Source organism: Ochotona curzoniae, unplaced genomic scaffold (genome assembly GCF_017591425.1).
Source record: "Ochotona curzoniae isolate NIBS_2020 unplaced genomic scaffold, NIBS_Ocur_1.0 contig_1274, whole genome shotgun sequence".
In the NCBI taxonomy this organism is placed as follows: domain Eukaryota; kingdom Metazoa; phylum Chordata; class Mammalia; order Lagomorpha; family Ochotonidae; genus Ochotona; species Ochotona curzoniae.
The window spans coordinates 7,683,464-7,699,616 of record NW_024465023.1 but is presented as its reverse complement, the minus strand read 5'-3'; the positions used below and the strand labels follow the sequence as shown (position 1 = coordinate 7,699,616).

General features: G+C 42.5%; 1 protein-coding gene across 1 annotated transcript in view; it reads right to left on the bottom strand.

The window, feature by feature from the left end:
• SHROOM4 (shroom family member 4) overlaps window positions 1–16,153 on the bottom strand; it is a 205,591-nt gene that overhangs the window by 8,220 nt on the left and 181,218 nt on the right. The window contains exon 6 of the mRNA XM_040998630.1: window positions 3,008–3,838. Coding sequence (XP_040854564.1) covers window positions 3,008–3,838 — 831 coding nt within the window. The remainder of the gene's footprint in view (window positions 1–3,007; window positions 3,839–16,153) is intronic.

Here is a 16,153-nt window from a genome sequence, read left to right as displayed (position 1 = left end):
ATTTAATCAACCCTTGATGGGATCACAGATCTATTTCTATACCTATTCCCATACTGAATAACTGAATACTATGTAAGCTGTAAGATGTGGTTTAACATGGCTGACTTTAAGGCAGCCTTGTATGTCTTTTGATTTTCACATTACACATGTATATTTGCCCCTAACACTATCCTTTGTCTATTATCATCATTATTATTGTGAAAAAATAGATGTGTATATATAGTTTCAGTGTTCTAAAATCCTTCCACTTTGTTGAAAATAAGTAAAACTATCAAAAAGTATTTGACATTGATCATTATGTTATCTCTAGGGTAGCCATTAGATAATAGTATAGGAGCATGTGATATTAATGGTGGTGGGAGAGGTAAAAAACATTCAACAAATCTTTATATAACTAATTTGCTTATAAATAAATTTATAAGTAAGGGTCATTATCCTTAATATGTAAAGGTAAGAATGAAGAAAAAACACTCCACAGACATGGGTTAGGGAAGAAAGCATAAAGTAAGAAGGTAGATTTAAAACTGAATATAGGTATGATACTTAAGGCCCCTAACAATATTCTTGCTTACAAAATATTAAGGCTGCTTCCCTCTTCGAACATTATGTGTTCCTAAGGTCTAGAACAGAGTCTGGTCCCAGAACCCTGAGCTCCTGAGATGATGCGGTAGGCAGAGGGAGCCAGGGCTCTCTGGGTTCACACTGTGTGTGATTTTTTTTTCTCTTCTCAGGCCTTGCTTCTCTCATTTAGCAAGTGGAGTACACTAATCTTCACTGCTTCAGAAGTTTGTGGTAAAGATTAAATCAATCATTACAGAGGCACAGATGCTTTCTGACTTACACGGGGGCTTCTTTCTGATGGAACCATCATAAGTAGAATATACTATTAAGGTTGCAAGTCCGTTGAATTCCCCCCACCTACTTTACACCGCAGCTGAACAACACAGCCCAGCGCAGAGCACTGCCATTTTCCTCTGCTGGTGGCAGGGCTGCCAGGGAGCTGTGTTCTCTGCCACTGGCAAGCGTCATAAGAAAGGATTAAACTGCACAGGCTAGCCCCAGACATGATCCAAATTAATAATCTGAAGTCCAGTATCTACTGAGTGCCTATCACGCTTGTACCATCACAAAGCTGAAAAAAAAAGTATAAATCAAATCACTGGATGTCAGGGATCGTGTGGACACCACAGTGCTTAGAATGATGCTTGGCACGTAGTAAGCAAGTAAAAAATGTCAGCTTGCGTGGGAAGGATGTTGTCTCTGAAACCACCATCGCTCAAACAAGATTCGCTAATGGGTCTTTACAGCTACAGGCCCAGGCTGAGTATAAACACAGGGGGTACCCCCCCTAGTATCCTTAGTCAGTAAAAAAGCAAAACTCTGTGGTGCAAGTTATAAGATCTCTAGTAATATAATTTTCCTTCTCTCTGGTGAAAGGTGATCCGTAGAGGTGGTAGGGGAATGGTCTGGAACTGCTCCAATTGCTACATCTACCATAGCCTACAGGAGAGGAGAGGGTCCCCTAAAGGCAAAGCCTACTGGAAGAGCAAGTCCCCTCTGAGACAGGCTGCCCAGGAAGGGCAAACAGGTGCGGGTTTGGGACTCAGTGACGGCATTGAGTATTTGCAGTGTTGTAGCAAATGAGATCCTCTCTTACTTTGCTAAGCTTTAGTTTTCTCATCTGACAAGTAGGGATAGGAACAGCCAACAGGGCAGTTGGAAGAATTAGATGAAACTACAGCTAGAAAATGCTAGTACTGTGCAGTATTAGTAAATGCTTAGTACATATTCTTTCTTTCATTTATCCATTCTTTGCTCTGAAATACTGGTGAAGAGCCACTCTATATTAATGAGGCCACCTTCCCTTGTCCCTGCAGTGACAGGAAACAAGCACAGTGACTTTGCCCAAATGTTTTCTAATTACAGTCAGAATGCTCCCCAGCTGGCTGGACAGCTTGCAAAGGATCTGATAAGAGAATCAGGATGCCTGGGAGCCTGGCCCTGTAAATGCTGTGGTCGTGGCACCGCAGGCTGGAAAACTGCTCAACTGCTCCAGATGGTCACGTAATAGATGTGCCTGTCCATAAAAGCCACCAGAACAAGGTACAGCTAATAACAACAACCCTTGCTATGAAGGGATCTGAAGCACGCACTTCACAGACCCCAGTCTCCCTGGCCCCATCTCCAGCAGAGTGTGGGTTGCATGGCACACAGGAAGGCAATCAGCTCCGAAAAGCCCAAGCACCATGCACTGATGATCCTCGCGCTAGGGTCTTGAAATGAAAAAAGGGTAATCCATTATTGTGGGGTGCCCAGATGAGAATTAGCACAGTGGAGTGACCATAAAAACCACACTCCTGCCTTGCCCTCCCTGCCCTGGCAGCTGGCTCCATGAACTTCCACCTACTGCCTACTAAAACAAAGGCGGCCGGTGGGGCAGGGAAACAAGGAGAGGGAGAATAGTGCAAGAGAAAAAAAGAATGGCCTTATCTGTTGGGCAGAATTACCAGGGCATAAAGCAGCCAGCCCCAGGACTACAGTTAATAACAGGGTGGAGGGGAAAATGCAGAAGCCCAGCTTACTCAGCCAAGAGGAGAGGCGGGTCTGCTGGGGAGCAGGCCTCTTGTTCTGGAGGGAAAACAGAATAGAGGGTAGTACAGAGCATGAGCCTGGTTTCCAAGAAAGGCATAATACAACCCACGAGGGCTTAATGCCTTTGGAAGCAGGGGCCAGGCTCTGATGTAGGCCTTAAAGCCATACGGTATTGTAATAATGACGTTCAGGGATAAGGACATCAATAATGCCTGGGTATCTACTATGGGCTAAGTGTGAAGCTATATCCTTTATGTTGACTATGTTAATATTCATAACAACCCTATGGAACAATAAGTGTGGAGCTATGTCCCTTATGTAGACTATCTTCATAGTCTCATTGTGCCCATTTCCCATGTAAGACAACTGAGGCTGGGAGCAGATTAACGGGCCAAGCCTAGGTCCTGGCACTTACTTGGTGGGATCAGTGGCCTCCTGTTCTGACGTCCTCCAAAGCCCACCAGCGCCATAACAGCAAGGAGGCTGAGCCTGTTCAGGCTGAGATCCCAGGCGGCCCCTTCCTGGAGGCAAGAGGTTGCTGGAATGGAGCGGAAAGGGCTCCTGCTCTGCAGGAAGGCCTTGGGAACCCCGCCTCGGGGCCTGAGCGGGGCCGAGGCTCAGTGGCTGTGGCTGCTCGGGCACCTCCTGAGGATTGAGGGCACAGGAGCTAGTGGTTTCTGAACTGAAATACTGGGGTGGCAGTTCCTCTTCCTCCTCTCCCTCCTCCTCCTCCTCTTCCGCCTCTTCCTCTTCCTCCTTGCTCTCCTCTTCCTCATCCTTCTGCAGCAGCTTTTGCTGCAGGGGCGGTGGCGGTGGCAGTGGCTGCTGTTGCTGCTGCTGCTGTTGCTGCTGGGCTGCTCTGAAGAGCCTGTACTTCTCCCAGTTGGGAGGTGGAGGGCGAGGAGGAGGGAAGGCCTTTTTCCTGGCCCCCAGAGGATCTGCTTGGGTCTCGTCACTTTTGTTGAAGAGCTCTCTCCGATGATGGCCCCAGGCCCGGGTGCCTTGTGGCTCCATGCTGATGTGACTCTCAGAGAAGGCCCGGCTGCGCAGTGGGCGGGGCATGGAGGCCAGGGAGCTCTCCTCATAAACTGAAGGCTCCTCGGTTTGGTTCGAGGCGTGTTTGAAGTCTCCAAGGAGGTCAAGAGAAGAAACTGCTCGGTAGCTTGACAGGTCCAGCGCTGGGTTCTCAAGACACGGGTGGAAGGGGGCTGTCCATGAAAAGTTAGTCTTGGAATGAGCCATTTCCCTACAAAAGTGCACATGAATGTCAAGTCAAATAAGCTGCAGAAAAGCACATATTTCGGATGTCAACATTTATATACAATTTTAAGTGGCTGCCAAAGCAAGGTGATATATATAGAACTTATGATAATGACACAAAGATGAGAGCTAACACTTACTGTGCATATGCCAAACAGCAGGGATTGCTTTAAGTGATTTCCACGCGTTGACTTCTTTAATGTTCACAAGCACCCTAGGTAGCATTTGTTATTATTGTGTTGACTACAGAAGTGAGGAACTGAGGCAGAGACTGGTTAAGAAACTTGCCTAGAGTCATGACGTTAGGAAGTAGTAAAGTTAGTGTTTGACCTTGACCCTTTCATCCAGCTACAAACTCTGCACAAACATCTACCATTCCAGTCTTTTCATAGCCCTCGCAAGGGATATGCTGTGTGTTGAGATGTCTGTGCCTAGTTATATTCTTTCATTTCAAATAGAAATACTCACATTGCCATAATAAAAACTCAAGTTCCCCTACCACCCAGAATTAGCACATTTTAATAATTTGCTATCCATGCTTCATGAATTCTTTTTTAAGAAATAAGACATAACACCCTTTGCATCACTCCCTACTTCCAGTCCTGTAACATCTGTCTAGATGCAACCTGTCTCATGAATTGGCTGTGTGCAGTTTCTATGTACTCGTGTTTGTCACCAAAATCACCAATCAGGCCATTCACAAATAGCTATTTTTTTATTTTAAATATATATTTGTAATGCAATTCCAATCAGAATTCTCAACAGGGATCTTTTTTAAATGATATAACTCTGTGGAAATCAAATTACAAACAAAGCAGAACAGAATAGTGAAGACTACTCTGCTACCGAATCAACAAGGGGTAAATAAAGGATTAAGCATATTATAGAACAGTTTTAATTAAATCAACGTGCTACTGATTAACAGAACAGTCTGGAAAATCCAGAAACAATCAAGAACATCCATAAAACCAGGATATATACAAAATTTTCCACAACAAGAATATAAAGAAAGATTATTTAATAAAAGTTTCAAGATAACAGAGTAGTGCTAGCAGAACTACATCATGTATTATATAGCAAGGATATGTGTGAATTTGGTTGTACAGATGATATATGTGTAAAAAAAAGTATGTATATTATGTGCACATGTTCAATACACTTACAATTTTAAAATCAATCAGGAAACTTAAAAGACTACCGCTTGCAAGGTGAAACAAGATTGTCATTTTATAAGCTACAGAAGAGACTCTCCAAAGAAAGGAAGAAATTCCAGTATATTTGAAGATGTATACAAAGTCAAATTTCTGTATAATAAAGTCATCAAGGTTAGAGATGTTTCTTTGGGTTCAGAATATAAAGAGTTAAACCCTGCAAGCCACAAGCTCTGGTTTGCTGCTGTAGCCTTTGTGCAATCAGCATCATGCTAAATCCTGCCCAGTGACAGGAAGTTCCGAGGATTCAATCAAACCATCATTCAGACTACCCATTCAATAGTCATAATGAAGAAGCAGTATTTGTTGAAAAATAACAGTACACACAATAGCAGACAAGCTCAGATAGAGTGAAAGGCGAATTGTCCTTCATCACCCTCACCTCCAGCCCCAATGCTGGCAAGCTCATTGCTCCCATGGATAAGAAATTCGTATCCAAACAGCCCCACTCTCTTCTCATCTGGGCCTCAGCCCACACAGAGAACCTTGTGATGATAACGATCCCTTGTGTGCAAACTGTTCCACCTGACATACGCCCAGAGGAAAAACACAGGAAAAAAGCAGTAGTGCTGCAAAGTAAAAGGATGACAAAGGCATTCTAAGCTGAGAGATCTTTCTTGATCACCTTGTCTAAAATAAAGATGACACATGCTTCATTTTCCATATTCTATTTTGCTCTCTTTCACAATATTCATCTCATTGTGATATTATATCACATATCTAGTTTCATTTATATATTTTGGGCTCTATTCTCTAACATCTCAGCAAATACAGGGATCCTGTTTTTTTTTTTTTCAAAGACATTTTTTATTGGAAAAGCAGATTTATAGAGAGGAGGAGAGCCAGAGAGAAAGATCTTCTGTCCACTGGTTTACTCCCCAAGTGACAAAAACGGCCAGAGCTGAGCCTATCCAAAGCCAGAAGCCAGGAGCCTCTTCCAGATCTCCCACATGGATGCAGGGTCCCAAGGTTTTGGGCCGTCCTGGACTGCTTTCCCAGGCCAGAAGCAGGGAGCTGGATGGGAAGTGGAGCAGCCAGGATTAGAACCGGTGCCCATATGGGATGCTAGTGCTTGCAAGGCAAAGATTTAGCCAATGAGCCATTGCACGAAGTCCAAATACAGGGATCTTGTCTGTCTCATCCATCTGCTCTCCAGTACTTTAGCTCACAGTAGGTAATCAATTTAATAAATGAATTAATGTCAAAAATTACAAAAAAAAACCCTAGGTCATGATACTTTTCTAAAAATCTGAATTAAAGGCAAAATGAATCAACAAGACAAATAATGGCTTTACACTAATAATGAGAATGCATGATGAATATATAACCTCCCTGATTTTTTTTTAGATACCAAAAAAGCATCAAAATTCATAAAGCAAAATCTATAGAAAATGCAAACCTAAAAAAGAGAGACAGAATGAGAAACAGAGGCTGGTTCTGTAGCACAGTAGCTTAAGCCACAGCCTGTAGTGCCGGCATCCCACATGAACATCTTAGCGGCTCCACTTCTGACCCAGCTCCCTGCTAATGCTTAGGAAAACAGTTGGTGATGGCCAAGATGCGTGAACCCTTAGGTCCATGAGGGAAATCTGGATAATGCTTACAGCCACAGACCCAGGCCGCTGGGCCATCTGGGGAGTAAAACAGTAGATAGAAAAAACTCTCTCTCTCAAATAAATAAATACAAACTGAGAAACAAAATATGTGGCTTTCAGCTGATGACAGGTCATGACGGTCAAATTTTATGATGGGGTGAAAATTTATGATGGGGTTTATCCACTGAGTTAAGAAGTTGGTTAAGGGCTCGGCATGGTGGCCTAGTGGCCAAAGTCCTCGCTTTGCACTTGCCAGGATCCCATATGGGTACCGGTTCTAATCCCGGCAGCCCCACTTCCCATCCAGCTCCCTGCTTGTGGCCTGGGAAAGCAGTCGAGGATGGCCCAAAGCCTTGGGACCCTGCACCCGCGTGGGAGACCTGGAAGAGGTTCCTGGTTCCCGACTCCTGCCTTCGGATTGGTGCAGCACCGGCCATTGCGGTCACTTGGAGAGTGAATCATTGGATGGAAGATTTTCCTCTCTGTCTCTCCTTCTCTCTGTATATCTGACTTTGTAATAAAAATAAATAAATCTTAAAAAAACATTAATAATAAAGCAAGATATCTACTTTCCCCACTAACTTCTGCGATTTTTCTGAAAGTGCCAGGAACTACGATCTGATACAGTAAAGAAGCTCACATTGTCAAAGGGAGACATGTTCTGAGTATGAGTATAGGATATGATTATTCACCTGGAAAATTCAATAGATGCCATTTAAAAGCTAATATCAATAAGAAAATTCAGTAAGGTACCAGGATATAAAATGAATATGTATAACTCAACAACTTTCCTGTATGCAACAATCAGAAAAGGCTAATAGAGGGAAAGACCACATTTACAATAGCAATGAAAAAGATAAAGTACCTAGGAATAAATCTAGCAAGAAATACACAGGACCTATATGCACAGAACTTTAAAACTCTATTGAGGAACATGAAGCAAGATGTACATAAATGAAAAGATATACACTTTACTACCAGGAATGACTCTATATTATAAAGCTGTCAAGTTTACCTAAATTAATCTATAAACTTAGCGCAAAGCGCATAAAAAGTGTCAACAGACTATATTTTAGGACATTATTCTGAATTTCATGTGGGAAAAATAAAGTTCTGAGAATTGCCAGGAACAGTGGGGGGGGGGGGGAGGAAGGAGAGTGATGAGAGAAGAATAACCCTTAACAATGATTAAAATATGTTTTATGGTAAAAACATAAAGTTATGGTAAAAATGCAGCCTCATAAAGAGAAAGATAGATGTATGGAACAAAGCAGAGAACTCCAGAACACTGAAGTAAATCCAGATGCATAGGGCAGGTTCATGATAAAGGAAACATTTCAAATGGTGGAAAGATGGGCTGTTTAATAGACAGCCTTGAAACAACTGGATCACCATTGGAACAAAAAGAAGCTTGGATCCTCATATTAGTTTTACAATGGAATAAATGTCAAATATTATCAAGATTCAAAGTAAAAAGGACAATATAAAGGCATTAAAATATGAGAAAGCATTAATCTGGGCAAGGTAAGTTAGTCAATTCACAGCAAGATACCAAATACAGAAGCAGTAAGGAAAACTTGATGAACGTGAGTGCCTGAAAATGAACTGGCTTAAAAAAAAAACAACTGAATACAGGAGAAAAATACCAGAGCCAAAATCAAAAGCTAAAGATACACTGGAGAAAACACTAATAGCATATAACAATAGCCTGAATATGTGAAACACACCTGCCAATCCATAAGAGCATCCAACAACTCAATTAGAAAAACGGCTATAATTTCCACAAAAACAGATTATCAACATATCTACAGAAATTCCACCTCATTGAAAATTAAATAAATGCAGATACAAACAATATTAAAATTTTCTTTGAATTTAAAAAAGAATTGATGAGCTTATATTAAGCCGGTGATCACAGATGTCATTGATGGAAATGAAAACGGATGTGCTTTTGGAGACACTGGAAAGATCTAGCAATTCTACAGCTATTCCTTGATAGAAGTCCCTAAGAATGTTCGCTGTAGCTTGGTGTGTGATCACAAAAACCCATAAATAAGCTAAATGCCCTTCAGCAGGGATGATATCAAACAGGGAACATGCAAATACAGAATTCTACATAGTTATTTGAAGTAATGCAGAAAATCTATATGTATTATAGAATAATCATAATTTTTTAAATGCAGGATAGAAAATGTGTATACCATGTTTTTATCTCTTTGTACATGTAAGTTCATGTGAATTTTCTGGAGGAGAAAAATGGAAACTGTTGCTTACATTCTGTGAAGAGTTGTATTGATACTTTGGGGTAAGGTTGCCCTAAATTTTGTGTTTGTACAGTAAAGATATTTACAAGTTCTTAATAATCACCAACAAATGCACACATCAAAGAAAAAAGCATAAACCCAACTATGTTATACACATTTATTTCCATGCTTAAAGCCTACATTATTCAGAAAATCGAGACCCTTATGACTATGTAAACAGCTCTGTGAGATTCTGCCAGCTCCACACCTCCCACTTCTTGCCTTTACGTACTCTGTAGCCTATGGCTCACTCTCTTTCCCTGACGTCATTTTCCTGAGGAAACCTTCCCTGCTGTTCACACGCACGGAGCAGGTGTCCAGGCTCTGCCTTAACAGCACCCATCAATTTTCCCAGCACAGTAATGCTTACTCATCTGTGGTTCCCATGTGACCATGTTGAGAGTAAAGGCCATGTTACATTTACCATTATTTCATTAATATCCAGCGCAGTGCCTGGTACATCGTAGAAGCTCAGTGGCTATGACTCAGGTGTGGAATAAGTGCAGATTTGTGTGACTGGTGGAGGGGAAGTTCAAACTCGCTGTAAGGTCAGGGTCCAGGCTGCCAGTCAAGGACATTGCATGGCAGCTCAGGTCGTCAGTAGCTGTCCAGCTGCTTCAGACTCTGACTCAGGCTGGGAGGGGGTTGAGGTTTTTTTCCTGAGGCTGCTTGCATAGCCTGTGAAGTGTTTTGTTTTGTTTTTTAACCTAAAGAGTGGCTTTCTTTGGGGTGGTGCAGGCTAATGGAAATGATTCATTTTTCTCAATCTTATCAAGCCATCTCACTTTATTACCGGGCTGTGGTTTATTATGGGACTCAAAGAGCACCACACTCCTTGAAATGGGCCGCATGCAGCTTCTTTGCTTACATCAACGCCGGTGCCGTGTGCAAACATTTCTTAGCTGCACATCACTTCCTACTTCACACTTGTTCTTGCCTGATGCCTTTCAACCTTGCCCCCACCTCTTTCCAGAATCAGTTGCCCAAAGACTAGACACTGGTGATTATGGAACTTCTGTGGTTTCCTCTCCCTTAATTCATGAATTTTTTTTTCCACTCAACTTGGGCTCCAGTTACTCTGCTCTCTTTTTCACTTAAACTGGGTCCAACCACTCACTTTTAATGCTTTGATCAGGTCATTTATATTTTAATCTAGGGCAGTGGTTTTCACAGAATGTAATTTATATTTATTTTTCATATTTCTTGTGCTTAAATATAACTATTAGGGCATTAATACATGTAAGAAATTTATGAACAGACTACCAGTATATGTTGAAGTTGTATACTCAAAAAAAAAAAAAATCTTATTGAGAAGGGTGTAGGACCCAAAACCCAATTCCTAGTCAGAATTACTGGAAAGGTTGTTTAGGGCATAAATTGATATTTCTCATACCTAGAAATCGAATTTTCATGCTTCTGTGTGGGTAAAAGGAATTCGCATTTAAACAATGAATCCAACAGATTTTTTTTTTTTTTTTTTACATTTTACTGATTTGAAGGTAGAGACAGATCATCTTCCATTTGGGGGCTCACTCACCAAATAGCCTGTTCTGAGTTATACAAAAGCCAGGAACCAGAGAGTGAACCCACATTTGCCACAAGGGTAGCAGGGACACAGCTACTTCACTCAGCATCTGCCCCCAGGGTATAGAGCTGAGATTCAAACCAAGACTGTCTGATACAGGATGCAGGTGTCCCAGGGACTTACCTACTACATCAAACACTGACTTCTGCTTCTCCTTTCATTTATTTAAATTTATTAAATGTATTTAAAATTATTTCTAATGGGCGTGGGGAGAGAGATAGCACTCCCATCTGTGGATTCACTCTAAATGCCCACAATGGTTCCCTAGCTGGAGCTGAAGCTGGAAGCCAGAACTCAACTGAGGTCTCCCACATTGATGAAAGCAATCTAATTACTTGAGCCATTACTGTTGCCACTGAAGGTCTGCATTCACAGGAAGCTGGAGTCAGGAGCTGGAGCTGCCAAGTATTGGACACAGGTACTCTAAAGTGGACAGTAGATGTCTCATCTGCTAGGCCAAACAACCCTTCCTGTAGTTGCCTTAAATCAGGGTTTCTCTGGATCCCAAGAATTTCAGCAAGGGATGTTGGAATGTACCTGGCATGCTAATCACTACACCAAATATACACCCTGACCTGAGAGCTCTTTTTTTTTTTTTTAAGATTTATTTGAAAGGAAGAAAACCAGATACTCAGCAAGCAAGATTTCTCATGCCCAGATTCATTTCCCAAATGGCCACAATGGCCAGGACTGGACCAGGCCAAAGCCAGGAGCCTGCAACTCCATCCAGCTCTCTCACATAGGTACAGAGATCCAAAAAGTTGGGCCATCTTCTGTTACTTTTGCAGGGGCATTAGCAGGGAGCTGGATCAGAAACAGAGCAACCAAGGTTCCAACTGGTGTTCATATGGCATGCTGTCATTTCTGCTTAACCAGCTGTGCCACATGCTGGCCCCTGAACCAAGCAATTCTAACACAAGTAGGTCAGGGATCGTATTATGGGAATGAAGGTTCAGGGTAAAGAGGGTGGCAATATTGTGGCTAGGGCAGAGTCATTTGCTCTACTTAGGTTGTTTCCCAGACTACAAGCCTGTCTTGCCCTCTCACTCTCAACCACTACACACACTCTGTTACCCACTGGCAGCTCCTGTCCTCTCCCCTTTCCCTACATTCTTTTCCAATACAGTGTTCATAAAATGCAACACTTTTTCCAGAAACCCTAGTTGGGACAATGTCTTGCATTTGTACTGAGATGAATTCTGTTCCTTGATAGCAATCAAATGAATTTTTCTTTTTCCCTAGCCAGAACACAAGAAAATAAACAGAGCATAAATAATGCATGATCAGAAAGACTTGGGTCTGAATTCCAGGAAATTTTCAAATCTCACTCTATATGCCAAAAACTGCATAAAACCTGGAGCAAAACATTTTATTTAACTCAGTAATATATCTACCATATAGGGGCCGGTGCTATGGCATAGCAAGTTAGGCCTTAGCCCTGGCATGCTATGTTGGTGCTGGTTCATATCCAGGCTGCTCCATTTCTGATCCAGCTCCATGCTGGTGGTCTCAGAGGGAAGTAAAGGATGACTCAAGTCCTTGGGTTCCTGTACCTATGAAAAGGATCCAGACGAGGTTCCTGGCTCCTGGCTTCAGAACTACTCAGCTCTGGCCATTGTGAACATCTGGGGGTGAATCAGCAGGTGGAAGGTTTCATTCTTCTCTCATTCTCTCTCTCTCCCCTTCTCTGTATGTAACTGCCTTCCAAATAAAAAACAAACACATTTTTAAAAAATAACAGACGTGGCGTGGTAGCCTAGTGCATAAATCCTCACCTTACAACTGCCAGGATCTCATATTGGGGCTCGTTCATGTGCTAGCTGCTCCACTTCCCATCCAGCTCCCTGCCTGTGGCCTGGGAAAGCAGTCAAGGACAGCCCAAAGCCTTGGGACCCTGCACCTGCGTGGGAGACTTGGAGGAAGTTCCTGGTTCCTGGCTTTGGATTGGCTCGGTTCCGGCCATTGCGGCCGCTTGGGGAGTGAATCAGTGGGCAGATCTTTCTCTCTCTTTCCTTCTCTCTATAAATCTGCCTTTCCAATAAAAATCTAAAAAAAACTACCATATGTATCTGCCATGAGGATCACCTGTATCAAAAGGACCTAAAATTGATATTAGACACATGGAAGGGAGTCAAATAAATGGTAGCACTGTCTTTGTTAATGTTCCTAATTTAGGCTGCTACCTATGGTTGTGCAAACTGTGTAAGGTGTAAACTTTACAGCTGTCTGCCTGTGACCTGCTCCTTCTTTCCATCAAGCATGCTCAGTAGCCAGTAATCTCGGTCACTTTGAGTTCTAGTTCTGTCATGTGGCTGTGTAACCAGGAAGCCCTACTTTATCAAAGATGTTAACCCTGGACCATTCACTCAATCTTCTTTCCTACTAAAAAGGGAGCGATCAAAATAAGTTAAGTTTAAGAACAACATGAACAGCAAAAGCAGCATATATTTAAAAATGTCTTACGTGGGTACTAACCACTCAAGTCAACCTTACAGAATTTACCTGTTTGCAGTCAACTTCAAACTCAATTGAAAGAAAATAAACATGCCCTTGAAAATGAATTTTTCGTATTCCTTAACCATGGCACAAGAATGGGACAGAGCAGAACATAAAGAATTTAAGGCCATTAAGACTCAGGTTTGAATTCCAGGAAATTTTAAAGTCTGATTTGCCAATTTAAAAAATGCACAATTTGGGGCAAAGCATTTTGCTTAGTTTTAGTAAAATATCTACCAGTGCTGTGGTATAGCACATTCGGCCTCAACCCATGGCCCTGGTATCCCTTGTGGGTGCTGGTTCGAGTCATGGTTGCTCTGCTTCTGATTCTGCTGGTGGTCTTGGAGGCAGCATAGGATGGTCCAAGACCTTGATAACACTGTGACTCGATCTGGTGGCAAAGGGTTCTTACAAAGCAATCTGGAAATTGCTATTCTCTGCTTTCAACCTTAATTTTGAAAGTTATGCTCCCTCGGGACGGGCATTTGGTTAGTTAAGATACCTTTTGGGATGCTGGCATCTCATATGGGAGTGCCTAGGTTCAATTCCTGGCTCTATTCCCAATCCCAGCTTCCTACTAAGTCATATCTTTGGAGGCAACAGGTGATGGCTGCAGTACATGTAGGAGACCCATGTAGGAGACTGAGATTGAGTGCTGGGCCCCTGGCTTCAGCCTGTTCCATTCAGGGAGTGAATGAACAGATGGAAGATCTCTCTCTGCCAACATGAACCTTGCGGAGTCATTTTACACTGTAGAGAGAGGTGTCGGGGGAGACCAGAGGTCTTTCCCTCCAGGGAAGGAAGAACTGCCATCTATGGGATCAGTTGAGCTGACAGGTTCTCACTGAATATTACACTGTACAAGATGAGGAAACCACAAAGGAGCAAGGCCAACATATCCCCTGCCTTCCTGGCCCCAATGATTGAGGCACGACTCCGGGAGTCTGTGAGCGAGGCTTTCTGTGAGCGTGCCGGTTTGAGCAAAGCATATCAGCCTCTAGAGATTTTTTTTTCAAAGTCCTCAGGCTTCTTAAAGGCACAGAGATCTGCAGCTCTGCAGTGGAATCATAGCAGCTAGCTTCTTTTCATTACGTGCTTGGCATTATGCTAGGCACTCTCACATGTGTATTTCAATCAGTCCTCATGACAAGTCACTGAAGCAGGTGCCATCATCTAACTCCCAAGGGATAATCCCACCGAAGCAAGGACTCCTGGGATGGAGCAAAAGAGACAAGGACAACATCCATCTCTAGGTGTCCTTAAAGACTTTAGGTCCTTACCAAAGGAAAGGGGGGAAACACAAAAATTAAATATGAGAAAGAGTTTTGCTGATACTAGCAAGAAGGCTACATCTCAAAAGCAAAAGCAAGTTGCCTGCCAAGGCTTGGATTGTTCTTCAGTTTTCCTCTTGGCTCAGGTTGCCATTTCTCCTAATAAATAGATTTTTCCCCCTTTGTTAACCTTTTTTTGGGGGCTAATAGTGATTGAAAATGAAAACCAATATTTTCAGAGACTCAAAGAAACCTCCAGCTCCTTCTTCCTTGGCCTTTTTGAAGTCTTCTTACTGGGAAACTTTATTTTTAAATTCACTACAATAGGTTGGCACTCAGGCATTTCAGTAGCAAGAGCTTCTAGGGCCAGCCCCTCTAGCCTTTTCCTTCCCTCAGTAGCCAAAAGATAAAACTTGTCCAAGAGAAACAGCCACTCCCCGATTATTACTGAAGGAAATATTTGCATGATTCAGGGAGGGAGACAGAAGGAGAACCACACAGGGAGAGAAGGACTTTGGTCCATGAAACTTCCAGAGAGAGGAAAGTAGCCTGCTAACAATAAATGCAAGTGCCAGGACCAGCCCTGAGCTTTCTTCAGCCCCAAAGAGACTGATGCCAAGTCCTGGAAAAGAGAAGTTCTTTCTTATCTTGGGGCTGCCCTGGGTGAAGCTTAGCTTCACCAGTGACCCAAATCTCCAGCTGTTGTGAAGACACAGGTGCAATATGCAGGGACTGCAGCAGAAAGTGTATGTGCTCCTTCGTGAATAATGCCAACTGCTGCTGTAGATGCAAGTAGGGAGAAATGGAAATGTCTAAAGAAAGTTATGGTTTTGAGCCAGACAGGAAAATGTTTATTGGTGGATGTATGGTTTGGGTAAGGGTTGGGGGGAGGGGAGGTGCTGTGTCATCTTGCAGGTGAAAACTTTAGAAAGTAATGAAAGTCTTGTGATAAACTGCCTCCGAAACATCAAACGAGGGCATGGTGTGGTCAGCCAAAGTCCTCATCTTCAACGCGCCGGGATTCCATTTGTGTGCCAGTTCTAATCCCGGCAGCTCCACTTCCCATCCAGCTCCCTGCTTGTGGCCTAGGAAAGCAGTCCAGGATGGCGCACAGCCTTGGGACCCTGCACCCATGTGCGAGACCTGGAAGAAGCTCCTGGCTCCTGGCTTTGGATGAGCTCAGCTCCAGCCATTGCGGCCGCTTGGGAAGTGAATCAATGGATGGAACATCTTTGTCTCTCCTGCCCTCTTTACATATCTGATTTTGTAATTAAAAAAAAAATAAAAGAAAGAAACATCAAAAGGTCTCCTGGAGTTAGACAAGCAGAAGTTCTGGTCCATAGAGATTTTGAGCAAATCAATTGAGCTAGCAGTGAGATCAAGCATGACTGATTAGTAACACTATCTGCCATTGGTGAGGGGGTATTCCAAATCCCTTGATATCTAACTCCTCAGGCCCGAATTAAACTATCAATGTACTACTTCTGCAGTTTTTGTTAATAGCAGATATTCCAGCATCTTGACATGTACCTAAAGAACACGTGTGTATTTAAGCCCAACTATTCATATTTTACCAGGTTCCATCCTGAATTTTCTTTGTGAATGACTAATAACAAATTCAATGCATGGTTTACTATTTAGCTTTAGTGGTAAGACCCAATATGTGTGTACTTATTATGACTTGTGATTATTCTCTTCTAAGCCCTGTGAAGGCATATTAGACTGATAAACCTTTTCAATCATTATAACTAGTGCTATTATGGACATATTTAAATAAATTATTTCCCCTTATAGCTTATTTTCTTGGTGATATTCTAGGTTAAAGAGTATTTATACCTTT